Source organism: Cololabis saira, chromosome 4 (genome assembly GCF_033807715.1).
Source record: "Cololabis saira isolate AMF1-May2022 chromosome 4, fColSai1.1, whole genome shotgun sequence".
Classification (NCBI taxonomy): domain Eukaryota; kingdom Metazoa; phylum Chordata; class Actinopteri; order Beloniformes; family Belonidae; genus Cololabis; species Cololabis saira.
Window position 1 is genome coordinate 38,731,690 of NC_084590.1, and position 26,834 is coordinate 38,758,523.

The 26,834-nt window shown below is 39.6% G+C and overlaps 2 protein-coding genes across 3 annotated transcripts in view; one reads left to right on the forward strand and one right to left on the reverse strand.

The window, feature by feature from the left end:
* Positions 1-3,060, forward strand: part of frem2b (FRAS1 related extracellular matrix 2b) — a 62,219-nt gene extending 59,159 nt beyond the window's left edge. Inside the window, exon 24 of the mRNA XM_061719712.1 lies at positions 311-3,060. Coding sequence (XP_061575696.1) covers positions 311-814 — 504 coding nt within the window. The 3' untranslated portion in view covers positions 815-3,060. The remainder of the gene's footprint in view (positions 1-310) is intronic.
* A 155-nt stretch (positions 3,061-3,215) lies between these two features.
* LOC133441925 (tripartite motif-containing protein 3-like) lies at positions 3,216-26,813 on the reverse strand. Of its 2 annotated transcripts, XM_061719713.1 has the most exons (13): positions 26,682-26,813; positions 15,181-15,353; positions 13,831-14,071; positions 13,055-13,206; positions 12,797-12,977; positions 10,616-11,345; positions 8,051-8,154; positions 7,783-7,950; positions 7,519-7,687; positions 6,916-6,975; positions 6,552-6,622; positions 5,458-5,598; positions 3,216-5,357 (listed from the first exon to the last, which is right to left on the reverse strand). In XM_061719713.1, exons 2-13 carry the CDS (start codon positions 15,324-15,326, stop codon positions 5,205-5,207), a joined length of 2,316 nt encoding a protein of 771 aa, XP_061575697.1. In that variant the 5' UTR covers positions 15,327-15,353; positions 26,682-26,813; the 3' UTR covers positions 3,216-5,204. The 2 variants fall into 2 exon arrangements, with proteins under 2 accessions (XP_061575697.1, XP_061575698.1); XM_061719714.1 differs by lacking the exon at positions 6,916-6,975.
* Between the last annotated feature and the right edge of the window lie 21 nt (positions 26,814-26,834).

Genomic DNA, 26,834 nt, shown 5'->3' on the forward strand with positions numbered 1-26,834 from the left:
CAAGCAAAGTACTGCAAAGTACTTTATAATATAAACATAGATTAAAAGTGATGTTTAAGTGCATAAGAAGCTAAATTAAAAGAAACAGTTTAAAAGAAAAGATTAATCATTTTTCAGTTTTGAGTTTGCGGTCCTACAGCGACACCAAGTGGTTTGTTTGAGAAATGCTTTTGGAACATAAAGTATGTCAGCCTCTTAATGACACACTTTATGCTGCACAACATGTTATTACATTTTTTCAAAATGAAGTCATGAATCTATAAATGATCTTTATATGGTTGTTTAAGCATCATGTGGTTGTTCTTGCCAGGTTGCTGCAGGGAGAGAGTGGTACATACACACCATCTACACTGTCCGTTCCCGGGACAACGCTAACCGCGGCATTGGGAAGAGAAGTCTGGAATACCACGCGATAAGCAGATACACAAATCCTCTTCCGGAGGGTCAACACCGCGCCAGAAGATCGGCCAACGACGTGCCAGACGTAGCAGAGGAGATCGGAGCGGGCAACAATCGTGGCACCAACATCCTGCACATCGCTCTGGACCGCAGCAGCCAGCAGAAGACCAGTCCAGAGAGAGGGGTCTTCACCCAAGGCAGCGTCCCCCAGGAGCTCAATCAGAGGGACGGCGATGACGGGCTGGTGCAGATCATCGGTATCTTTGTGGGATTGCTCCTCACGGTGCTCCTCATCGTCGTGGTGGTGTTGGTGGTGCACTCCAAGCAAGGGAAGAAGGAAGTACCTAGGAACTCCAGCAGCACAGAGCCCATGATGACCCAAGGCCTCGGCAACAGTGACAGCTCAGAGGTCTAAGACTCTCTTTAAGGGATTTTGCTCATATTTTTATTTTGCAAGTGCCTCACGTTTAGCTAAAGATTAAAGATTGTGTCTGAAGCAGCACAAACTCTAAGAGCTTTGATTACATTCAGAAAACTACTTGAAATATGACACGGATCGTTCTGGGACCGGTCTGGACGCAAGGAGATGGACAGTGTTAGGAGCTGTTTCAAGGCATTTGTCAAGTTGTTGTCAGCACTCGCTTATTGTTATTGGTTGGCTTTGACGCCAATTGATTAAAAAAAACAAAAAAAACAAAACAACAAAGGACAGTTCTATGTTTCCAAAGGTGCTACAGAAGATCCCATTTAACTTGAATGCCATTGAGCTGCTTAGCTGAGTTGGTCAAGAGAAGGTGGATATTGTGCTTTACGTCGTAGTTATCAATAACAGGCTTTGTACATTTAAGTGCGCCAAAACGCTGTCTCCAATTTGCTTTCACTGAGAAAATGTCTCTGCTCTTAAAGAGAATGAGTTGTCCTTAGATGTGCCTAAGAAGTCCCATAGATTCTGAGGTTTTATTATGTAAAACGTTTGTCCTGTGTGATCAGTAAATCAATCAATCCAATGAAACCAGTCATTTGAATGAGTGTTGTCAGTTGTGCTCATGTTTCTGCATGCATTTCATCTTTTGTATTTTGAAAACTTTAAATGTTTATTTCAAATGGATTTGTGACAAATGTGTCTGATCTGCTGTATTTCCACCCGTTTGTGTTTTACTGTATATCTCCCGTATTTATCAGTGCTTTACTGTTATTGTTATATATCCTCGATTATTTAGTTGTTGAAACCCTGTATGATTTCAGGACTTAAAGAGGACATGAAAAAAAAAACAAAAAAAACTTTTCCATGCTTGAGAGAATATATTTCAGTGTCAGAACGCAACAAAAAATTTCGAACATGCATAACTCCTTCACTTATTTTTGAAAACAAAAGAATATCATTGCAGGTCACTGTGACATTACAGATCCAGATCAGAGCTAAACCCAATTTTAACTTCACTCAGCACATCATGCATTACTTGCTGTACTTCATAAATGGGTACCACAAAGCAGAACGCAGCCCTCCACCCTCTGAAAGCGGCTGCTATGAAAACACTGAAAAAGGTGCTTTTGCCCGGCATCCCTGTGGTATTTGAAACAAAGCATGTCAGACGTGTCATTAATACCTCAGGAAGTTGTGTTGTGTCAACCTACAGTATGACCTACAGTATGAGAAAAAAAGGCGTAACATGTCTCCTTTAATGATTGACAAGTGGCTCCAAATCAAATAAGAAACTTTATTGTAAGAGGAGTGGTAGTGGAGCAACTTTAAAGCCAGTGTGTACAGCCTGGAAAAGTCACATTCAAGACCCACCAGTTCAGCAAAGGAATTATTTTCACTCTTGGTAGAACCACTTTAAATGTGGAGTTTACAATCACTAAAACACTTTCACAACAAAGCTTTATGACAGTTTTTTTTAATGCATTTCACAGAAAGGGAATTAAACATTTCTGTCGCCATGACTGATTAGTATTAAATGCATTGTTATATTTGTTCCAGTGCATTATTTTGGCATAAATCAAGTACTAGTTTTTGCTCGCATTTTAATTTGATTCCAACCTTTTTTGTCAAACCATTTGACATATTTGCCTTTGTGAAAAGAATATACAATGAAAAGTGAACATATAATTTTTTCTTTGAAGCATTTTGTAAATACGATGAAACAAACTGTTCATTCACAGCTTCTCTTTTTTCATGTCAGATACCAGTTTACCACAGATTCTGATTACCTCTCCATCCTTTGATAAACTTCATTTTGTACTTTTATAAATGTTTGGTTCATTTGCAATTTTATTTTGAAAACTATTCTATGCAATCTGTGATATAATACCTTCATTATATGTTGCTTTCCACTATGTTTTGTTTGTTTTTTTGAAGTTTGGTGTACAATCTGCTTGCTTATTTAAACTTGAGCCTGCATTGTTGAACTACGTTTGCTCTTACTTTCACCACATCCTCATACTTTGAGTGCATTTGATGTTTCTACGCACATTCACGTATGTATGTATGTATGTATATACATCTATATTACAATATAACTATCCTGTTCACATGTTTTGGGAATGGTTGATGTTGAAAATTAATTCTATATGTGCTGTAAGTATTTGTAACATAGGCCGGAAGCAAAACTGGTCTGCAAATAAATAATTTTTTCAAGAAAAACTGGTTTAAATGTGATGGTTTTAGAGAATGCAGAAAAGTAGGCTGAGGATAATACAGTTTAAATGTTTGATAAATGAAGTTTGCTGTTGTTATTTCGAGTATGTAGAAACATTTTATTCCGTTAACAGTAAATTAGGTTTAAAACAAGGGGGTCACATTGATTTGCAACAGCTCGGTAAACCATGTGCTTTTATTACCAGTGCATATTCATAAACAAAACAATGGGTAGGGTAAAATACTTCAGACACATCTCAAAAGGTGACCATTGGATTCTGAAAAGATGTATGTACTGCACTCCTGTTTGGTAACCAGTCAAACAACAGATTATATGCATGAAGAAAAAAAAAAAAAGAGTCCAGAATGATTTAATTGGTGATATGTGGCTTCTACTCGAGTCCTCAGATAAGCTCCACAGTGTGGAGGACTAATGTTTGGGTGTTAAACACAGTGCGGTGGAAAATGTAGTCAGAGCAGGAGCTTGTGTTGATTGCACGTTGGTTTTTCTGCTGTTGCTCCGTGCTTTCTACTGCAATTACAAAGAATAAACACAAGGGGGCGCAAGAGCGGCAAGTCCTTCATTTCGAGTCGTAGCTTCATGTAAATGCAGTTCGAAGCTCTGAAAGACGGATAGTTTACAAATGCATCATTGTGAGTGAGTTCTCAAACATGGGTGTGTTCACCGGCTGATGTCTAATAAATGCTCATTTACAGTTTTATATTTGTAATTATTTCTTGTGAAGCCACAAAACCAAAAGATTATTGTAAAACAGAATCCATACTCCATCCCCATACTTTGCCAGTCTTAATGTAGACATCATTAGAGCAAATTAACAGTTTTATTTTTACAAAGCGACCAATATGCACCCCCCACATGCATGTCTCTATGGAACTGAAAAATGTTTGATATTGTTCCTGAGATATGTGTATTATTTCCGTCATGTTGTTGGTATTAAAATGTTAAAGGCAAAACAATCGTTTCAATTCTTCATCAAGACTTTTTTTTTTTTTTGTTGTTGTTGTTGGCATCCAAATGAAACTTTGGAAACGAGCTGCCCATTTGCACAAATACTGATCTGCATTTTCAAAATGTTGATGGATACTGAATTCTGCTTGACTGGGAACTTTCCCTAAAAGTTCCAAAGAAAGAAATAAAGAACAAACGCAAAGAAAAAAAATCTAGAAAAATAATTTCGTGAATGCTGAGCTTGTACAAAAATGAAATAAATTAACGTCGCCCATTGCTTTCACTCCTTTAAAATAACAATTATAAACAAAACTGATTATTGTGCTGCTTACATATGCAATAATATGACACACTTTTTCTTTAATGCATGTGCTGTGTTTGTTTCAAAAGCCCACTCCTTTACAGCTGCCACACACACACACACACACACACACACACACACTCAATCACACACACACACACACACACACACACACACACTCAATCACACACACATCGTCAAAATCCGGGAATCCTTCATCTTTCGTTGCCCCCTGAAAAGGCAAAAACACTGTGTGTTCCAAGTCATAGCACATACATACAGCGTGATCTAATATACACAATATACATTCAAGTATATACAATACATACAGCAAACCAATGCACAGATGGTGGTGACATTTAATATGTGAGAAAGTTTACATTTCATCGCTGGAGAAGCATGGCACTGTTCATTTCACTGTAAGCATTAACTAACTCTTGGTTAAAGCAGCAGACGGGTACGCGGAGTCGTTGCCTAGCCATTCAAGGGGGGAAAAAAAATAAATTAAAACTTCATGCATCTGAACAAGTTATGGCTGATTAAATATTTCAGTTTATCTGCTAAAGTGTCAGGTCTCACAGAAGGTCTAGTATGACAACATCCCACAGGGAAAAAACAAAAAAACAAAAAAAAACAGCCTTTGAATCAGTCCAGTCTTTAGATTTAGGTTTCCACTCCTCCCTACGACGTCACATTACTCGACTTGGGAAAAACAAAAAAAAAAAAATCAACCTTCAATACACACGATAAAAGGTTAAACGAGGTGACGGTCGTATCTGGGGAAATCTGCTGATGTGCACATCAAAAAGGCTGTGCTGGAGATATCATTGCACCCTGTGGATTACATTAGTTGTGTCATCAGTGCTTGCAGTGGTGAGGATGGCTGTCGCAGGTCTCTACTGCAGGTAGCGGTAGACCTTAAAGCAGTGGTTCCCGGAGTCTGCCACCGCCACGTGGCCGTCGGACGTGAGGGCCAAGCCCTGCGGGCCGTAGAGCGGGTCGGCTGACGTGTTGATATACGAGAGGAAAGACCCTGAGCTGTCGAACACCTACAACAGAGACAGGTCGGCTGAGTGAGTCAGATTTTTTTTTTTTTTTGCGTACTCGCATCCGTATTAAAAAAAAAAAAGGTATTCTCGCAAAGCTGACCTGGATCCGGCTGTTGCCCCAATCTGCAACAATAATATTCCCATTGGCATCCACGGCCACACCCGTTGGGGCATTGAACTGGCCGTTCCCTTCCCCGTGGGAACCAAATTTAAACAGGAACTCCCCATCTGCATTGTACACCTGTCGAGTAAAACATGGAAAAGAATGAGGGAATGACTCCATCACACGTCGTGTAAAACATGCCTAGAGAGAAAAAATAAAGAGGATACAATTGTTTAAAATCACTGGAAACAAACACAGCCAGACGTCTCTTCAAAGTTTTTTGACACTAAAATACACGCATAAGTCATTTATCCATAATCCTTCCAGTCAGTACTGGAGTTGAGGGGGGGATGAGGGGGGATGGCATCCCCTCTGAAATAAAAACGGTCCAAATCATCCCCCCAGTAAAACTGCCATCCCCCCTTTCTATCCCTTATGTCATTTCATCAATGAATGTGGTTTTACTGCTATTTCAACATTTAGAGTCATCACCAGAAAAATAACTTATTTGACAATTTTCACCTGTTTCAAGTCAATTTTCACTTGAAATAAGTAGGAAAATCTGCCAGTGGGACAAGATTTATCTTTTTATTAAAAAATCTCCACTGGCAGATTTTTCTACTTATTTCAAGTGAAAATCTACTTGAAACAGGGGAAAATTGTTTTTTCCAATGATGTCTTGTTTTAAGGGTAATGAGATTTTTTTTACTAAAATGAGACATTTTAACTAGAAATATTCTTGTTAAGATTTTCAGTTTTTGCAGTGATCCATTTTACTTATCCTGTGAAGGACAGAGTCATATTGATAAGTTCAGAAAACTGTTTTTTATTGTTGTGTTTTGATGTATTTGATGTAAGCCCAGTGGATATTTAAAGCTTACAGAAGGCTGCATTTAACTGCTGCTATGTCATTCCTGCAGGTGTTTTGGTCAGTGCTATTATTTGTAATATATTATATTATTTGTAATCAGCACAAATTATCTGTCCCCATATGATAAAATCCACCATCCCCCCTGATTGTTTTTTAAACTCGAGTACTGCTTCCAGTGGAGGTTCACTACGATAACCAGTGAGTGTTGGTGTTTTCATACCTTGACTGAATGGTTGTGAAAGTCTGTAACAACAATCTCATTTTTGTTATTAACAGCCACAAAGTGAGGACCTAAACACAACAAAAGAGACAGAGAAGGGAAGAGCAGCTGTGAGTCATCCGTGGCTTTACAGAACACAAAAGGAAGTTCCACACTATTTTTGGACTTGGAAAACAAAAAAACAAAAAAGGAGACAAAATGGCCACAGAGAGAAACTTTGTGAGCTGATGTTGGACAACGTGTGAAAAAGGTGAAAGAACTGATGAATCAACATGTAAAGTTGAAAAAAAAAAAAAAAGAGGAAGAAAAGAAAAGACAAAGATTTCCCTTCCCAGGTCACACTCACGGTCATTTAATTACTTACTGAAAACAGGACCAGATTTACTAAGCTTTGTTTCCAGTGCAATGTTTGCACCACTTTTCTCTATAAGAAAAGAAAAAGGTCCAAGTGAGAAATGAAACTGAAAGGAAAGTGAATTTCAAATTAAACAAAGCTGCGTCGCCGAAGCCACACGATGGGGGAGTTTGCTGTGACGCAAGCAAATCACGGCTCCTCCTCAAATCTGAGTGAGAAGTAAAAAGGTAAACATCACATTGGTTCATGCACTGGTGCGAATCGTAACTCCGTGCTTGTTAATAGCTGCTGATGATGCGGAGCACGTGGAAGGTTTAAGGTGATCAGTGCAACAATAAAACCAGCAGCCGTGTGCCGACTGTTGTCAGTAATCCAGCAGCTGAGCATGCAGACATTAGCTGGGCTCTAAATTTAAGTTCACTTTATTAAATCATAGACACATGCTGCTAAGTTAATTACTGTTGGGGAGAAAACATTAATGAAATCAGTAAATCTGGCCCAAACCACATCTTCACACATGCTGCTTCATTTGATGTGCATTTCAGCTTATTCCTGCAACAAACATGTATTAGGTTAATCAAACTGGAGGTTATTTGTTAAAGCAAACGATACCTGCAAAGTGTCTGTCCGAAGTTCCTCTGGCACCAAACTTTGTGACCAGCTTCCCATTTGATTGGAAGATGAAGACGCAGCAGGCTTTATTATCGACTGTGATGATGTGTCCATTCTTATCCACGGCGACACCTTTGGGTCCCATCAGTCTCCCAGCGCCAATTTTATTCTGCGTCAGCCAGAGAGAGAGAGAGAGTGTGTAGCATTTCCCCTTTTTTTTCCTGTCAGATTTATATTTGTGTTTTTGTGCATCACAGCTCTCACCTTGAACTTGCCATCTGAGGAGAAGATGCTAATCCATCTGTTGTCATAGTCAGCAACAATTATGTCGCCGTTCATGTCCACGGTTACGCCTGTGGGGCGCTGCAGCTGTCCCGGTGAACGACCCCGGACCCCGAACCTCATCTTAAACTGACCGTCGTTGGAGAATACCTGGAAAATGATACAATTTAGTTCATTCAGAATCTAAATTATTATTATTATTTTTTTAATTCTCTTTCCTTTTTCCCCAGAGAGAATGAGTAACAGTTACCTGTATACACTGGTTGTTGCTGTCTGCCACCACAATTCGCCCATTATTGGCGGCGGAGATGCCTTGAAGGTTGGTGAACTCTCCTTTGTCTCGTCCTCTTGTTCCTGTCAAACCAGCAGGACACCAGGGTTTAGGCAGGGGTGAAAACGTTACACCTACCAGGAGTGCTGCACAACTGACGACTGATGAGTTTGTTTTTTATTTCAACAGTTTGATAACAGGAGAAATGGGCAATACTAAAGGAAACTCCTTATTCCACTAAAACACACTTTACATAAAAAAGATTTTACTTAATATCCATCTCACTTCTAAAAAAGTTGGTGTGTACAGTGTGTAAAATATAAATAAAATAATTAAAACATCCAACTAAGGAAATGTTTCATCATAAGGGGAAAAAAGAAGTTTGAATATGATGGCAGCAACAGATTTAAAAAAAGTTGGGAAAGGACCATTAACAACAACTGTTTATTTGCTTTGTCTTTGTTTTTAGACTGCAATCATGTATTCTGCATATTTTAAATCTTTGTACAATCTTTTGCTGTATTTTACATAGGTAGAGGCTTCGTATAAGCCCCTTGGGCTTTTTGCCTCATCCTAGCACATTACCAATCTCTTTTTACATTTGTATGTTACTTGTTCTGTTTTTTATACTGTGCGGAATAAATAAAATCAAAAAAATCAAATCAACAGTCCATACACATCTGAAAACTGAGGAAAATGGTTATAGAGTTTTAGATAAGGAATGTTTTTCCAACTTTTGTCTGATACAGGATTCAATGCTATAATCGCTCAGCAGTTCTAGCTCTTCCTTACTACATTTATGGTTTTTAATTGAGGTGGGGGGTCCGTACTGCAGGCAGGCTGGTCCCACACCCAGACTCTTCCACTATCATGCAGTGAGCTGTTAAGACCTGTTCTGCCCTAGTCCAATGCCTTCCCTGAGGAAATCTGGATGGGATCTCCTCTAACACCTGTATATATATCTTATAGCATCGTCCAGATGTGCAGGCTAAGCCTTCCATAGACACCAATGAACCCTGACAACCTCAGAAATGCCAGCCTTTGAACTGAGCACTGAAACTCCAGAACATTGCATCCATGGTTTCCAAAATGACTGTCACAGTCCCATTATCGGACCACAGGACAGTTTTCCACTTTGCCAAATTAATTTCCTGCCTTGTCCAATCAGACAGAGAGATTTCATGCTTCCAGTGATGTTATGTGTCAGAGTTTATGAGATATTCAAAGGATTTTCCATTTTACACTAATTATTTTGAAACCGTTTCAACAATTTGTAGAAATGTTTTTTTTTTTTTTTTTACAGATTGGTGAAACTCTGCAACTTTGCCTGTTTGAGATGCTCTTTTTATACGTTTATATCAATTTCAACGGCTCGTTGCCAATTAACCTTATTAGTTATGAGATGTTCCTCCTGGGTTTTTTTTCCTCTTTCCTTTAGTACCAATTACTTTTCCAGACTTTAGTTACCCTTGACACAGCTTTTGAGACATGCTGCTTCCATCAAATTCAAAATAAGATATCTTTTTGTGAACTATTAAAATATCTCATGTTCAGTTTGTGATATGCTTTTCATTTTCCCCTGATTAACAAATCATTAGGGCTGGAGTTACTAAAGAAAAAAGGGAAAAGCATTGTGCAGCCTGGGCACTAGGAATGGGCGATATTTTACCGTTCACGATATACCGTCAAAAAAATTCCCCACGGTAAGAATTTGTAAATTCACGGTAAAAACGATAAATTCCCATTGATGACGTTTTTGTGTAACAAACATGGCCGAAGGCGGATCTGAGAGCGAGGAGCTCGTTGTTAAACGAGGCTCCAGCTCTGGAACTGGTTTGGATTTAAAAAGAGTGACGAGGAGGAAACATCATCTATTATGTGCAGAGTCTGCAAAAACAGAAGGAAATGGTTGTTACATTTTGATATAACGTTTGACTATTACGAAAAAAAATTGCAATAGTATCTAATTTGTGGCATGTTCCAGCCACAGGTTAATTTACACATTTTATTTATATTAGAAGAGGTCATCACTGATTGGATTTTATTTTCAGTGAACTTTTATTTATTTGTCCCGTTTCTTTATTTATCAGGTTGTATTTTTTTCTACTTTGTGATTTTATAAGCTAAGAAAACTTGAAGGACAATGGTACTTTTGCTGTTTGCACTGTTATCCCACTGTTTAAGCCATACAGTTTGAATAAATGTTGAATCGTTTCTTACATTTCAAACTTGTTTCATTTGAGTCATTACAGTTTTGCAGTACCAGTGTACTAATTTAATGGTTTTTTATCAATTCAATTTAATTGGTGTAGTTTAGTAGCATTTAGTATTCTTTTAGAACAGTGTTTTGGGGGCTCCAAAGACTGCATGTGGTGATAGATTTATAGTTAAAAAGGTGGAGTTGAATTGGTATTTTTTTTAAATCGCCATTTTTATCGTTATCGGGATAAATGCCAGAAATTATCGTGATAAATTTTTTAGTCCATACCGCCCATCCCTTCTGGGCACTAAAATTAAGTGCAAAACTAGCAGGTATTCACCCACCAACTCTGTAGATCAGCTCATCCTCTATCGGGTTCTCCTTTTTCTTGGTGGTGCTGTACATGCTGGAGGGCCTGCGCACGGCCTTCTGCCGGACATGACCCCCTCCTCCACTCGGGGATTTCACTCTTCGCTTCACGTCGTCAGGTGACTGCAAGACGTCCGACGGCTTGACGGCGCGCAGACGGAAGGGACTCCCCCTCACGGGCTGCTCGTACAACAGCAGGGAGAAGGTGTATTCTCCCTCGGAGCGGATGGTATATCCAACCTCATAAGTGCCGTTCTTATTGTCCATCACCTCGGCCTCGGTGCACCCTCTATCCACGGAGATGATCTCGGCCCTCAGGGCCGCATTCCCAGTCTTCACTAGCTCTCCATCCTTGTCTTTAGTGGTGACGGTGATGGAGGTGTGCTGGCCGACCAGCGCGTGTCTGAGGCCCTCACCGGTGGCCACGCTGGCGTGGCCCACAGCCCCCGTGGTGATGAGGACGCCCAGGTTCTGGATGGAGCGCCTCAGTCCCTCCGTCTCCACCTGGCATCCCAGGTGTCCATTTTCATGGGGGTGCTCAGGGAAGGTGTGCCTGGCGAGAGCGCTGACCCGCTCACCCATCTGTTTCTGGACCAGAAGGACCTCGGTCGCGCTGCCATGGCTGAGGGCGTGTTCTGTAAAGTTGCAGCTGCTTTGAATGTTGTCTTTGCCTTGAAGCAAGGAGGTCAGCTGAGCCTGGAGCACCTAAACATGCCCAGAGAGACAGAAGGCAGTGAGCGCCAAAGTGTGAAACATTCACTGTGTTTACATGCATCAATAACCCTTTTAAAACCCGAATATTAGCAATAACCCGGTTTTGCACGGCCATGTAACACCAATAAGTCCTTTGAATAACCCAAATTTGCTCATATTCGGGTTTTTAAAAACCCCTGGGTTACTCCTATTCAGAGGTGTCAAGTAACGAAGTACAAATACTTCGTTACCTTACTTAAGTAGAAATTTTGGTTATCTATACTTCACTGGAGTAATTATTTTTCACACGACTTTTTACTTTTACTCCTTACATTTTCACGCAATTATCTGTACTTTTTACTCCTTACATTTTAAAAACAGCCTTGTTACTCTATTTCATTTCGGCCTTTAAATAAAAACTATCCAGTTAAATTGCTCCATCCGGATAGAGTGAATTTGGTTGTGGTTGTTTCAGATGTTCTTGTCCAGTTTTGTTCTTACATCCGTTCCCTCAGATTCCTGCAACTAAACTTGGATGTTCATTCCAATAAAGGTTAGGATAAATGATAACATGCCTCTGAAGTTTGACTTTTTGCACCATTACAATACTTATAGGCAACTAGTCATCATATCTCCTGCTCTCTGAAACACATGTTAATGCTCAATAGTACACATATATGCTTCTTTAATATATTTGCATTATACTAAGATGCATTCATTTTCAATGGCTTTTGTCCTTAATGGCTTTTTTCCCCCTTACATTACTTTTACTTTTATACTTTAAGTAGTTTTGAAACCAGTACTTTTATACTTTTACTTGAGTAAAAAACTTGAGTTGATACTTCAACTTCTACAGGAGTATTTTTAAACTCTAATATCTATACTTCTACCTGAGTAATGAATGTGAATACTTTTGACACCTCTGCTCCTTTTAAAACCCGAATACTCGGTCATGTAAACGCCAAACGGGATATCCCCATCAAACGGAACATGAATTTGTTTTCTGCGCATGCGCTTTTTGCAAGGAATCTTGTTCTTTTGAGTCCAGGACGTTCTTATAAACACGGAGAAACGCAAGACCACGCCACACTTTTGGAGTGAGGAGGAGACTAATCACTTCATAAATGTAATGAAGGATATGAACATTTTGGCATTTGTGGACGGTAGAAAGTACGGGGATAGCGAGATTTACAAGAAGGTGAGCGAAAAGTTGCGCGAAGCAGCATTTGGATACAGGACGAAGAAGCGGAAATGACAGGAATTGCGTCATGATGTTCTCCGTGCGTCACTGGTTTGATCCAGATATCCCGAATGATTAATTACCATGTAAACAGAATATTTTACGAATGTTTCAGTAATCGGAATATTAGCAATAACCCAAATTTTGACTGCATGTAAACGTAGTCATTCACACATTTAAAAACCAACAAAAAAAAAAAGAAAATATCAGTAAGTTGTCCTACCTTCTGTTTGGTGCTGCAGATGTTTTCCACCTCAGTGATGAGGGCGGTCTTGCGTTGGTGTAAGGCCTTCTCCAGCTCGTCAAAGGTGTTACTGATTTCAGTCACTGCCTCATTTTTCCTCCCCGTCAACTGCTTGGAGATCTCATTAACAAGGTCAATGGCAGCCGTCAGTTGAGGTAGCCTACCAGGAGGAAGAGGACACATTCTCTTTCAGTATATTTAAGATCTTCCACAAGATTTAAGCTCTGAAAGTCATACCTGTTGCGCACGGTGTCCAGCTGATTTTTAAGAGCGGACTTGTGCTGCTCCAGCACATCCCTCAGAGGAACGGTCACATGTTCCCGGTGCTCTCCCTCAGTACACTCCAAACACATGGCCGTCTCACATGACTCGCAGTAGAACTCCATCACCTGCAGGTGGTGCAGTAGAGCACAAGACGCCTTTTTGTTTTTTTTTTTTGTTGAAAATCTTTATGAATTCTCTGTGTACAACAGTTTTTCTCAATACACGAGTCAAAATATCATTTGGGTGATGTTTGTAAATTTGTTGTACAAAAAGCTAGAAAAGAGACTAAAAGGAGATGTATATCTGTTGTGGGAGTTAAACAATGGAATGACACTAACCTAGATTTACAAATGTGCAGCTCATGTTCGGTTTACAAAAAAAGATTTGTAGAGCAATCTTTGAAAGATACAAATGTTAATTTGTTTTTGTTTGTTGCTGTTCTTCTCTGATATTTATTTAAAAAAATGTCTTTACTACTATTTATGTAAACCTTATTGGTCCTCCTTTTCTGGTTTAGTTTTGCTATTATTTTTTTGTTTGTTTGTATGTAGGACAGGCATTAATATAAGCACTATGCTTCTGCCTGGGCCTTTTCAGTCACTATTTTTTTTGATAATGCTTGTAGTGTGATGTGACTGAATAAAGAATTTCAAACAATCAAACAACATTCAACGCAATGATCCTTAACTTGTCTCAGCCAGGAGTGTCTTTGGAACTACTTGACAGGTTTTCATTTTGCTCTGGCTTACCTTGCCCTCGTGGTTGGGACAAGAAAGGGGCTGGCAAGTGGTAGCCGTGTTGGCCGACTCCAGCACGCTGCAGGCTTCGGGCCGGCTGCACTCGGGGTCTCGCTGCAACACCTCCATTAGGTTTGTGATAAAGAAGTTGTTTTGTAGGGCTGCCACCCCCTTCTCGGGCAGGATGGAAGTTTGTCTGCATACTGGACACGACAGGGTCAAGGACTGGGGAGGGATGTAGTTCTGGAGACATCTAAGATGAGAGCAGGCTGGATTAGTTACAGAGCAGAGATGAACCATCCACATCAGGCTCTAAATACTGTCAAAATAAAATAATAAATACATTTTCCCTTAGTAATCCCACAATGGGGAAATTCTTCCTCTGCATTTAACCCATCTCTAGTCAAACTAGGAGCAGGGGTCTGCCATTTGCACAACGCCTGGTGAGCAGTAAGGGTTAAGGTAGGGCTGGGCGATATATCGAGATTTTAATATATATCAATATATTTTCAAACGCGATATGGTACGAGACAATATCGTTTATATCGATTAAAAAAAAAAAAAAAAAAAATGTTTTTTTTTTTTTTTGATATAGCTTATTTTGTGACAAATTGACTTGAATGTTTTATTTGAGATTTTCACAAATGTTTTGTTATTTGCACAACTGTCAACCTCAGTGGAAAAGTCTGCCTGTTACTGTCTACATTGTATTAATTGCACAGTGTATTTTAATTTAAATGTTATGCAGGAAAGGGATATTTGTTTTATTTTATTCAAGAAGCATTTTTATTCTATATATGCAGGCAGTTTATTTTTATTTCATTTGTTTTATACATTTTGATATTGTGCAGACCTCTGTTAACAAAGGAACCTGTGTGACATTTGGCACGAGGCTTTGTATTAAAACTGACTGTTTTTTTAAGGGTTTGCCTCAGAAAAAAATGAAGCTAACAGAGATGCTATGCTATAATGCTTTGGGGGAAACCCCAATTAAGGCACAGAAAAAATAGAGATATATATCGAGTATCGCCATTTAGCTAGAAAATATCGAGATATGACTTGCTCATGGGCCCAATCCAGGGGCTTGAACCCCAGACCCCCACTAGGCTACCACTCCCCTTATTATTACTGTTATGGTAAGAATTTAAAAAGTAGCACAACAGTTTTTGAACATTTTGTTCTTAAATAGTTCTGCATTTATGGTTCTTATTTGATTGTAATCTTTCAGTTTACGGCTTTCCTCTTAAATTGCACATGAATCCTTTCACTGCTGCAGTCATCTCAGGTTTGACAGCAGTCTGTGATGGCACGTCATGAAAAGTCCAATAAAAACAGAATGTGAGTGAATGATTCAGAGCTTACTTCTCACAGAACGTGTGCAGGCAGGGCAGAACCTTGGGGTTATGATAACGGTCCAAACAGATGCTGCAGACCAGGAACTGCTTGTCGATCTGCCTGACCACAGGGCTGGTGCGGCCGGTCTCGCACTTAGCCATGATGACTAACATTCAAAGGGGCCGTAGGCACAACGTCACCTGCAGCACAAGGTGGAAGAGACAAGAGGAACCGTTAAGAAATCTTTGAAGAAAACATTCAAACAGTGTGAGGAAGCTGCGTTTGCTCAAGCCAGCTAAGGAAGAAATGAGTCATAGCACTGTTAAGAGTTATAAAACCTCCTCTAAATCCTGTATCCGCTGACATTTTACGCTCCCCCTCAGCAAACAGTAGGGATGGGAATTGATAAGATTTTTTCGATTCCGATTCTCTTATCGATTCTGCTTATCGATTCGATTCTTTATCGATTCTCTTATCGATTCTCATTTGGAAAAAAGGAGAAGAAACAATTTTAGTATCAACTTTGTTTTAATAAAACAAAGTTGATACTAAAATTGTTTCTTTGTTTCAATTTCTTTGTTTCTCCGATCTTTTTTGTTCAAAGATATAAAACTTGTATATCTTTTAACAAAAAAGATATAATGAGGTGTTAAGATGCCCCCAGCCTTGGGCTCCTCGATGGTGCCAGGGGGTCCCCACAAAATGATTTGTAATATACAGTAAAATATGTATTTAATATAAAATAATAATAATAAAATAAATATTCTTCTGTACAAATTAATGAAAAACAACAAATTATTTTGTGGCAATTACACAAGAATGTCCAGTAACATGTTCAACACCACAAACTTAGTCCCTGCTTGGTGACATTCATCTATTCTGGCCTGATTCTCTTCCTGCCTTGATGAAAGGAGAATCTAACGGTAGAAGCTCTTTAACTTCTCCATAGATGAGCTGATCAGTTGCAGCTATGTCAGGAGCTCCGCTGTCCGCCGGAGCGCAGCTCTTCTAAAGCATGATTTATGGTCCGCGTTAAATCGACGCAGAGCCTACGGCGTAAGGTACGCGGCGACGCGCGCCGTACGGTGCGTGTTGCCGCGTACCCTACGCCGTGGGCTCTGCGTTGGTGTAACGCGGAACCATAAATCAGCCTTACCACATGCAGGCTGACTCCGCGCTCCCAGCGGATCAGCCGGCTGAGTCCTAACAGTTTCCCCCCTCTGTTGAAATGTCCACATTGCAAGAATTGTCGCCCTGTTGTCATCCTTTTTGGTAAAATGTAACCAAACTTCCCAGCGTTTATGCCGCTTTGTCCCCGTGTTTTCCTGCTGGGCGCAAACGCGCACGCTGCGCAGCGTGCTTGGTGACGTCATTCGCGCCCGCTGGAATCGATAAGGGAATCGTTTGGGAAAAAGGCAAACGATTCCAAGGAATTGAAACACTGGGAACCGGTTCTCAACAAGAACCGGTTCTCGATTCCCATCCCTAGCAAACAGTGTCCGTAGTGTGAGCTTCTGAACCAGAGATCATTTGGCATGATAAGTGAAAATTCCCATTAACTGCATGTACCAGGAGGAAGAAAAAAATGCATGCATGCATGTGATCAACACCTCAGGGCAGGGCTGGTGGTCTCCATAAGAGGGGTCTCTATAAATACACTGTTAGCAGAAAAGACCAAGATGCATCTTGTGCCGGGTCCTACATGTCACCAGACAGCGTCAGCGTCCCTGTTTACTTGAATTCCAGATCAGTGGATGTAATGCTGGCTCTGCCGGGACGCTGAAGGAGCTGCAGTCACATGGATCTGTATCACTGGGTCAAGTGCAGCTTAACTGGCTTTGCCTATGATATGTTGTACAGTACATCTGTCATATTGTACGTAAGCACATGAAGGATTAAATGACCTGCAAAAACACAGACATGTCGCTTTCTATGCGGCAAATAAAACATCAACAGCTTCAACCTCAATTTCAGTCGAAGCTAGAACAACTTAAGCTGTAAGTTGTAACATCAGGGACAAACATTGTGCCTTATTAGGTTATTGTTATGTCAGCCAAGCTAATCCCTCTAGAAATATTCTTAAATCTAGTCATGTTGATTTACATTAAGCCAAAAATAGCTGCCAATGGGGTAAAAACTAAATTCCTCGACTAAAATACTTAAAAATAGGAACACCCACTTGACAAAAAGTAAGACTAATTTTCTTGAAAAAGAGTCAAGGAAAATATAAAAATGTGTTTAATAAGAACAAATTGCATTTATATAGCACCTTTCATGGAGCCCAAGGTCACTTTACAATGGTTGTATATTATTCATTCACTCAAATTCATATTGATGGTAAACTATATGTGTAGCCACTAAAGAAGGGGGGGGTTCAAACCGCTAATCCTTGGATCATTGGACGACGCGCTCTACCACCTGAGCCACTGTCGCCCAAATACTACCGCTTGGAAGCATGTAGTATTTTGTCTGACAAGAGAAACAACTCAAAACTGTGTTCAAGATAAAAATGTGTCTTTAAGTGAGCCGTTCAAATTAGTAAGAAACTGTGACATCACAGACCCGAGTCAGAGCACAATCAGCCAGCCGTCACTTGTTTACCTGCACTAGGGATGGGCGGTATGGACTAAAAGATGTATCACGATCATTTCTGGCATTTATCCCGATAACGATAAAAAAAAAATACCAATTCAACTCCATCTTTTTAACTATAAATCTATCTCGCTCTCAGATCCGCCATGTTTGTTACACAAAAACGTCATCAATGGGAATTTTTCTTTCTTTCTTTCTTTCTTTCTTTCTTTCTTTCTTTCTTTCTTTCTTTCTTTCTTTCTTTCTTTCTTTCTTTCTTTCTTTCTTTCTTTCTTTCATTTCCGTACTTTGTGCGTCGATTTAACATAGAACTATAAATCCGCTTTACACAAAAACATCATCGACAGGAATTAGGAATGGGTGATATTTTACCGTTCACGATATACCGTCAAAAAAATTCCCCACGATAAGAATTTGTCATCTCGCGGTAAAAATGATAAATTCCCGTTGATGACGTTTTTGTGTAAAGACGGATTTATGGTACGTGAAGGAAGGAATCAGAAAGAAATAAAGAAAGAAAGAAAGAAAGAAGTCTTTTGGGGGCTCCAAAGACTGAATGTGGTGATAGATTTATAGTTACAAAGGTGGAGTTGAATTGGTATTTTTTTTTTTTTTTTTTTTTTTAAATCGTCATTTTTATCGTTATCGGGATAAATGCCAGAAATGATCGTGATAAATTTTTTAGTCCATACCGCCCATCCCTAACAGGAATTTATCGTTTTTACCGCGAGATGACAAATTCTTATCGTGGGGAATTTTTTTGACGGTATATCGTGAACGGTAAAATATCGCCCATTCCTAACCTGCACCTGCTTTCACATCATGACGTCTTTGCTTTTCCTCAGAACTGGCTGTATAGTTGCAACACTGATTTATTGAGTGAGATTTAACGGAGTTAATACCTTCCACAAATGTCAATACAATCATCATCAAATAAACATTCTCATAATAAACTCATTTTGAAATAATAATAATAATGATGCTAATTTAACCAAAGCCAACATGACAACACTAGAAAGTGACACTAAACTTGATTTGATGCAACTGCGTCTTCAATAGGGGTGGGCAAAAATATCGATATGGCAATATATCGCGATACTTTTCCAGCCGATTCAATATCGATATTCAAAATTTGAATATCGATTTTTTTTTTTTAAATATTTTTTATCCCCGATTTTTTTCCCATTATATCACCCAGTGCTCCTACCTAAGTGACAGTCCTGGGCATTGCCACTCTCTACCAACCCTGGGAGGGCCCTGCACTGAGCTCAGGTTTTATTTCATGTTTTATTTCATTTTATAATTTATTTTTTATATAACACAATTGCCTGTCCTTAAAAAATGAAAAATAATGGACAGAGGTTTATTTATTTATGGATTTATATCTATACTGACTGATCACTGTGCCTGTCCTTGGTTTTAGTACCCATCTTTCTTGTGTTTATTATTTGCCACATAATTAAAGCAACCTCATACTAAATTTAATGTTAATTTCATATGATGTAAATAATATGAAAAACATATACAAATATGTTGTAACTTTAGCTTGTATAGTTATAATAAAACATTGTTTTGACTCAGTTTGTCCCATGAATTGTCACTATAATCTGATGAACGTGCAACTCGGATTTTAAGATCCATCACTATCATCTGATGTACATATATACAACTTGGATTTTAAGATGTGTAATGCATTTTAAAATTTTTCGGTGAACTATGTAGAATATAATAATCGGGATATCGCATAATCGGGATATCGCAATGTGTATCGTATCGTGGCTCAAGTATCGTGATGCGTATCGTATCGTGAGGTCCTTCCCAATACCCACCCCTAGTGGAGATACTGTCATTGTCCTGAACCAGTTAACCACCGTCTCCAAACGTAAAACACTGCTTACTGATGAACAATAATAGTTACAGAAAAACCAAATTCTTCATCTCATAATGATATATAAATATTACAAAAGTACAAAACTGAATCTGGTCAACTGCTGTTCATTAATATCCCTGTTCCTTAATGCTTCCTCAGGATGAGACAAAGTATTGAGACTGGAATCTCAAAGGTTATAGCTTCCTGCTCTTCCAGCTTTGATAAATGGGTCTCGTGGCCTTTTCTTTGATAGTAAGAAGAGAAAAATATTTCAAAGGCCACTCCCCAAATTCCTTCTAGTTCCTTGCCTTGACTCCTCGAAGGCCGAGTTCAGACACCACCTGTCTGTCTGCCTGCCTGTCTGTCTGTCTGCCTGCCCGTCTGTCTGTCTGGGAGGATTGTCAGTGAGCCGGGCTGCCTGTCTCACGTGAACAAGCGGGCCTCAGATGCAGCTGTCCCTCTCTGCAACTCAGAAAAAGCCAGCTCTAACAATAGCATTCCAGCTCTGCACGCAGCTTAGCACCCCACGTTCATCTCTTTTCTATCTTTTAACTCTCCCACCATGTTTCTCTCCTCTCCTTTTAATTGTTTTTAAGCACTCGTGGCATTATCGAGCCTAATATCAACCGTAGACTTCTTTATAATGCTAATGTTATTCAGATACACAGATTCTATTTATTGTTGCAGCTCCCCAAGAGACTCTGAGGTCTCTGACGAGCCGTTTTACTGTCCAAACAACGGGCCCCTCCCCGACTCCCCCCACGCCACCTCCCACCCTTCCCTTTTTTCTGCCCTCACACGCCCTCCCCTCCCGGCGCAGCGGGCCCTTCGCATGGACAGGGCTGGAGCCGCTGAGCAGTGACATCAAGAGGAAGCTGGATGAGCCAAAGCCTCGCGGCTCCTCCCCCTCCGAGCTCGCAGGCCTCTGCCTCTGGGATTGCAACAGTCTCCCCCACCTTCCTTCCCTTTCTCCCTGCTTGTCTGCTTTTCGAGCAGCCCTCTTTGACCCAGTCACTCCCACTTGCTCCACCACAGAAAGATGTTTCTTTTTTTCCTTTTCTCTCTTTAAAAAAAAAAAAAAAAAAAAAAAAAAAAAAAAAAAACCACCTCTTCCTAACTGTAGTTCTTAGCAGATGTCCAAGTAATTCAAGTAACTCCAAATCTCATATTATCAAAAGCTCTGCTTCTCTAGAGATTTTTAAAAGAAATTTATCATCTCATTTAATTCACATTTACAAAATGTCAAGTTTTCTTTGTTTTTTTGTTTTTGTTTTTTACTTCCTAAATTGAGGGGAGGTCCGTTGCATAAGCCTGTTGGCTTTTTGACCTCTCCTGTCAGATTTGTTTTACTATTTTGATTGCAAGTGTTAATTTTATTGTGTGCAAACTAATAAAATAAAAATAATTAAAGAAAAGCTAGATATTAAAATAATGCCAAGACAGACACACAAAATAACAAACAAATATCAATAAAATGACTCCAGATGGTTGAAATACAACCTTTCAAAAGCATTTTAGTCGCCTCCTACGGGTTGTATTCATTGTAAACAAGGCAGAAGGCAAAAGAGCAATTAAACTAAAAGGTGACACATATCCAACATACTTCTGAAATATCAGACAGACACGGTAAGAGTGGCACAGACTTGAGTTTTAGTATCTGCAGCATGCCGTCATGTTAATGTGTAATTATCCACAGCACGGCTTAGTCATGGGAAGTGCATGATCAGCACTTCATACGCATTAGGCGGATTTTTCCTGTCATTCTGCTACAGAGATCGCTCACGTCGCCCCATATCTGTCCTGCTAGGACGCGCTTTGCCCGCAGAAATCCACAGGATGTGATCGTTTGCACATTCAGCTGTATAACTGTGAAGCATCACGAGCCACTCTCACCCTGCATTACAGTTAAGTGGCTTAATGCCCCCCCCACCCCCCCCTCACCCGCCCATGGGCTCAGGTCCTGTCTGCCATCTGGATTACCCAGTCTCCCAGATTCGGATGACACCATAATACCCAGTTGATTCAAATCTCTGCGAAAGCAAATGCTTTGTGCTTAAATAAAGTTATAAAAAAAAGGGCCAGGCAAGGGCTCTCTCTCTCCTCTGACCAGACGACACAGACGCATTACCTGCTTAGGATAAGTCGTTTGTGTGCTTAACACCTTTCTCCAGAGGAAAAGGATATTTTGCATGAGTGCTTTAATAGGATTCTATCAACAAGAGCTCACAACAACACAAAACACTGTCCTCGGGGTAATCTGCTTGGACTGTGTCTGCGGGACACGTAGCCAAGCTTCGCACTTTAATTCCCCTAGAAAGTGCTTTTTATTTTTGTCAGTGAGATTTACGTCTTAAATTACTAACTAATGTCCTTGGCAGCTCTGTTTTCCATTTTGCAAGGTGAAATAATTTTGCCATGCGAGCAGCAAATATGAAAAAGTTATCTTTTCTGAATGAGAAAACTGTCCCACTGGCCAGATTAGCTGTCTCCTTTACCCACATTTTTTATTGTTGTTGTTCCTTTTTCATAACGTAGCCAGGCCACTATATGAAATCTGACTGGTTTAATATCATTTGTTGGTGCCGAGTCTGTTTGCAGTTGTTTTAACACGTTGAATAGATATTTCAGAGATCTGATAGAATAAAACTGGCTAACTCGATGCCTGCTTTTTTGTATGAACTCTTGACTGTTCTCATGATAGTTCGAAGGTATTAAAAAATCCAATCTGCAATAACTAAACTGACTCATTTCACTGTTATGTAAAGAGCTATGACCGTAAATAATGACATGACCTCACTGAAAGCTGATAAAGGATAAAAGAGAGGTGCATTCACAGCACTTTAAGGCGGCTGCAACTTCCAGATTGTTAGTATCATTCCTAATGTGTGACTACTTGCAATTCCAGGATGTGTGTGCTTCTAGAGCCATAAAAAGTATTTTTCCTCTCCCCTTCCTCTTCCCTTGTTTGAGCCACAACCTTTCCCCCCTCAGCCCAGTAAGTCTGTATTACTGTTTAAACTATTTTGGGAAATGTGTTGTATTACATGCACCATTATCTGGAACAAGCCCTCTGTAGTTGCAGTCCTCTCAGTTTTGTGTGAGACACAGCGGCGAGCAGACTTTGGACAGGGCATTTCATTCGTCGGCGGCGTTCTTGAGTCCCAAACACTGGGACGTATTACTGACTTGAAGTCAGAGGTGTTGGGCCTTGATTTGCTGTCAAGACTGGGTTTAAATATAGACTGCAGTTTATATTTCCAACCTCTTGCTCATGTATCTTCATGCAGTAATTGTCTCTGCGTGCTTCCTGGGCAAATTTTAGTTTTAACTGTTATAGAGTTAAAAGACATATCTGCAAGTTAGTGAGACAGATTCACTACAACCACTCCAGAAATAGGTATAGTATTCCATAATTGTAGTCAAATTGTCTTCTTTTAAGCAAAAATATCTTTGTCCATTAGGTAAGAACATTATTCTTGACTAAAATTATTAGAACTAGCACAATAATCTGATAATAGCAGAACATTACCCCAATAATTAAAAGAAAAGCACCAAATATCTCTTTATTTTACCAAATGTCTAAAACAACCCTCACTGTATGTGAGGGATAATGTATTTTCAAGACCAATCAAGAGTGCTGAATTAGGGCTGGGAGATTTTGGACAAAAATAAAATCCCGATTCTTTTCTCTGAAAACCCGATTTTACGATTTCGATTTTTTTGGTAAAACTACAAAAGACAATGGAATAAATTGTTTCAAATATTTTATCTTTATTTTTAAAGAAAAATAGCAAAAAAATTCCCTATTGGGAATGAAGTGCAATTGAAAGATACTGTTAATCCTCCTTGAGTTTAGTAAAGTGACAACATTTACAATTTTCTTGACCAAACAAAGCCAGCTGCAAAAAAGGAAAATCGATTTTCCGATTTTCCCTTTTTTAACATCGTCTTGATTAATAAATCCGATTTAGATTTAAAATGGATTAATCGCACAGCCCTATGCTGAATCAATAAGTAATATATGATGAAATCGTATTCAGTCACAGGTCAAGCAGAGAGGACTGCTTCATCACAATTGTATTACCAATAACAATCCAGAGTCCAGGCACCGTTTGGGACAACAACAAGATAATGAGATGTATGTGAACACTGCCTTTAGTGTGTGTGTGTGTGTTGATGACTCGTCAATCATTATTCACATGCACAGAAATGTCTATACTAACAAGCTCCTCTTGCACTTCACTGCACCAGATGAAGGAGTCTGTCTCGGCCCATCAGTGTCCGTCAGGACAGTCACAGCAGCAGACTTTAGGTTTCCAGGATGAGAGATAAAAACAGTCTGCAGCATCTCCAATAAAGCTTTTGAAAAAAGTTACACATAAGGCCCTTATTTGATCCACAGCAGTTTGGATCGTTTTATTTTACTTTGGCGTACATCCGGGGAAAACTAGGGTCAATATCTATATATTTGCAGATTTTTTGCAACCCAAATTGGATTTTAAAAAGCAAAAAGTGGTAATCTCAGCACTAATTTTTCAATTATCTTTATTGTCTTGAGTCATTAGATAATCTCTGACACTAATGAGTTGAGACATGACCAAGTGAGCAGATTATACCAGGACATATCTGCGTTTCCCTGTGATTTCCCTGTGATAGAGGTTCACAAAAGACAATGCAGCATGAACACAGCGTGCCTGTGGGCACAATAGACACCGCTGTTCTCACAAAGGTCGATTGGTGCATGAGCCGTGCCTGCAATGCAACCTGCGGTAAGAGCAGCTGAACAATCGGCGTTAGATGGCCACATTAGTGTCTTGTCATGGCTATTCAGAGATGTCACTTTGGGAGTTGAAAAGAAGCAATTTTTCACTTTCACTGTTGATTTAAGCATCAATGGCAGGTGTGTGCACTGTGATGGATTCATCATCTTCTTCTTATTATTATTCAGAAACAAAATGACTTCCAACATCATACGTTAGTGCTCAGAATGTGTAATGAACTAAATCTAATTTTGGCTGAACAGTTTGTTGAAAAACAATCATTTTAATATCCTACATCTGTGATGAATGGCCTCTAAAAAGCACATTATTACAACACAAAGAATATACTGTATATATATATACCCACAAACCCAAGTTTATGATATTAAGAGACATTACTTAACCTGCAATTCTTTAAAAATGTATGAGATTCCAGTCCAGTTGTAGAAAGCTTAAAAGAAGAAATAAATCACTATTGCTGCACCTTTATTTGCTGTGTTAGTGATGATTCAGAAGAATATTTTTCTGCAGCCAATAAAGTCCTAAAGTGACAACATGATGTAGCTTGTGTCTTGTCTGCTGTGACGGCATCCTCTTTGATGATAATGATGATGATGGTGATGATTTGGCACATTCATCCTGCTTTAGTTACATTAATTATACAATGAAAGTGCTGCAAGTAAAATGGTTTAATCAATGTTAATTGTACAGCTGGAAAAGCACAATCAACTACTTGCCAGTGTACAGAAACACTTCCTAATCTGAAAAATGACAAATGAAGAGGATGGGATCTAAGAATTTCAGATATTTCGGATAAAAACTAACTACAAATACAATAGGGTCCTTGCATCCTTGTGCTCGGGCCCTAATATATTGCCCTGTTTATTTATCCATTATCCTTACTTTCTTTTCATTCAACATGTTTATTCTAGGATGGCCTCATAGGTTAATGTTACAAGCTCCAATTAAATCTTGTTCAGCTGAGCTTGTTATGATTAAAAACTAGAGTCACAAAGACCCAAACCTGTCTACTGCAAAATAGATTTGATTTAATTAAAATCAATCTAGAGCAATTTGATGGACTATTTTGATTGATATGAAATCCAGTTATGTTTAGTTTGATATGTTTAGTGCCTTTTAGGTATCTGTTCTTCTTTTTCCTTTTATCCATGTGCCTATCACTCCTTTTGTGTGGGAGATGAGGGAATTGATTTTTCCAACATGTAGAGTCCATGTTACATCTTCTTTACTGCCACATGTCTGCCTTGGATCAATTCAAAAAAGGTCTGACTGTATCTAGTCTCTTCTAAGACACAATTTAGGCTCATGGATTATACATGTGCACTGAAGCAAGGCCAACACTGCACTTTTGTTTGCTCCTCACATGTTTCGAACGTAGGTGGTCTGTTAAACCACGCCGTTGGCCATCAATACTTAAGGAACCCCTAAAAACGCTCATGAAAAAAAAGGTAACCTCCTCCAGGAATCTGCCCTCTGGCTACCAGGACACCCAGCATCCTCCAGAAACCTCTCACTGACCTGGTACAGGCACCCAGAAGAGCCAAACCTGCCCCAAACCTCCATTAGCTGCACTCAGCAATAAAACCAGCTGAGACCATTTTACACAGCAATTAACAGTTGTTGTTTTAAAAAAATTAAATAAGACTGTCTAGGTCCAGTGGTGTCAAAAATGATGCATCGATCACCTGATGCTTTTGCTGCAGTTCAATGCAACACAACAGCCACAGATTGACATAAGCAAACAATATGCTGATTTACATGTGCCTCCCAAAGCTGCCCATACATACACCACCATACAAATTCAAATCAGAAAAAAGGCAATGAAAGATCAGTAATCCTCTAAACAAAAGAGCATGTGTGGTTGATTGCAGAGCCCAGCCCTCAGAACTGCAGCAGAGATGCCCACCTGCCACAGAGCCGGCAGACAGACAGCCGGCAGCTCCCAACTAAAATGGAGAAGTGTGTGGGCTGGATGAGGAAGCATTCAAAGAATCACAGCAGCAGAACAACTTCACCACTGCTTTTCATAAAAATCAATTTACCAAATGTTTGAAATGTAAAAAAAATACTATAGTTTGCAACAAGGATCTGCATTCTGCAATATCATGACAAATAAGCACAGCCCCCTCTTATCTGTGATTTCCCAATGCACAGATGCTGCTTGGGATGTGATCATCAATTATTCATCCGCTTTTCACCCCGGTCATTATATTTATGGAGGATTCTCCCGCATGGAGGGAACAAACATGATGAGAAAAAGGGCGAAATTAAATGATTGTACTCACATGAAGTCCCGGCAGGAGGGAGCAGAGTGTCAGCATTGCAGGCCGTGGAGAAAGCTTGCCATTGTCAGCCTCCCAAATCCTGCACAACAGCCCACAGACAGGGCGACAGAAAGGAAAGGGCAGGGTCTGTCTGGCACAAGACGGGGACAGTAA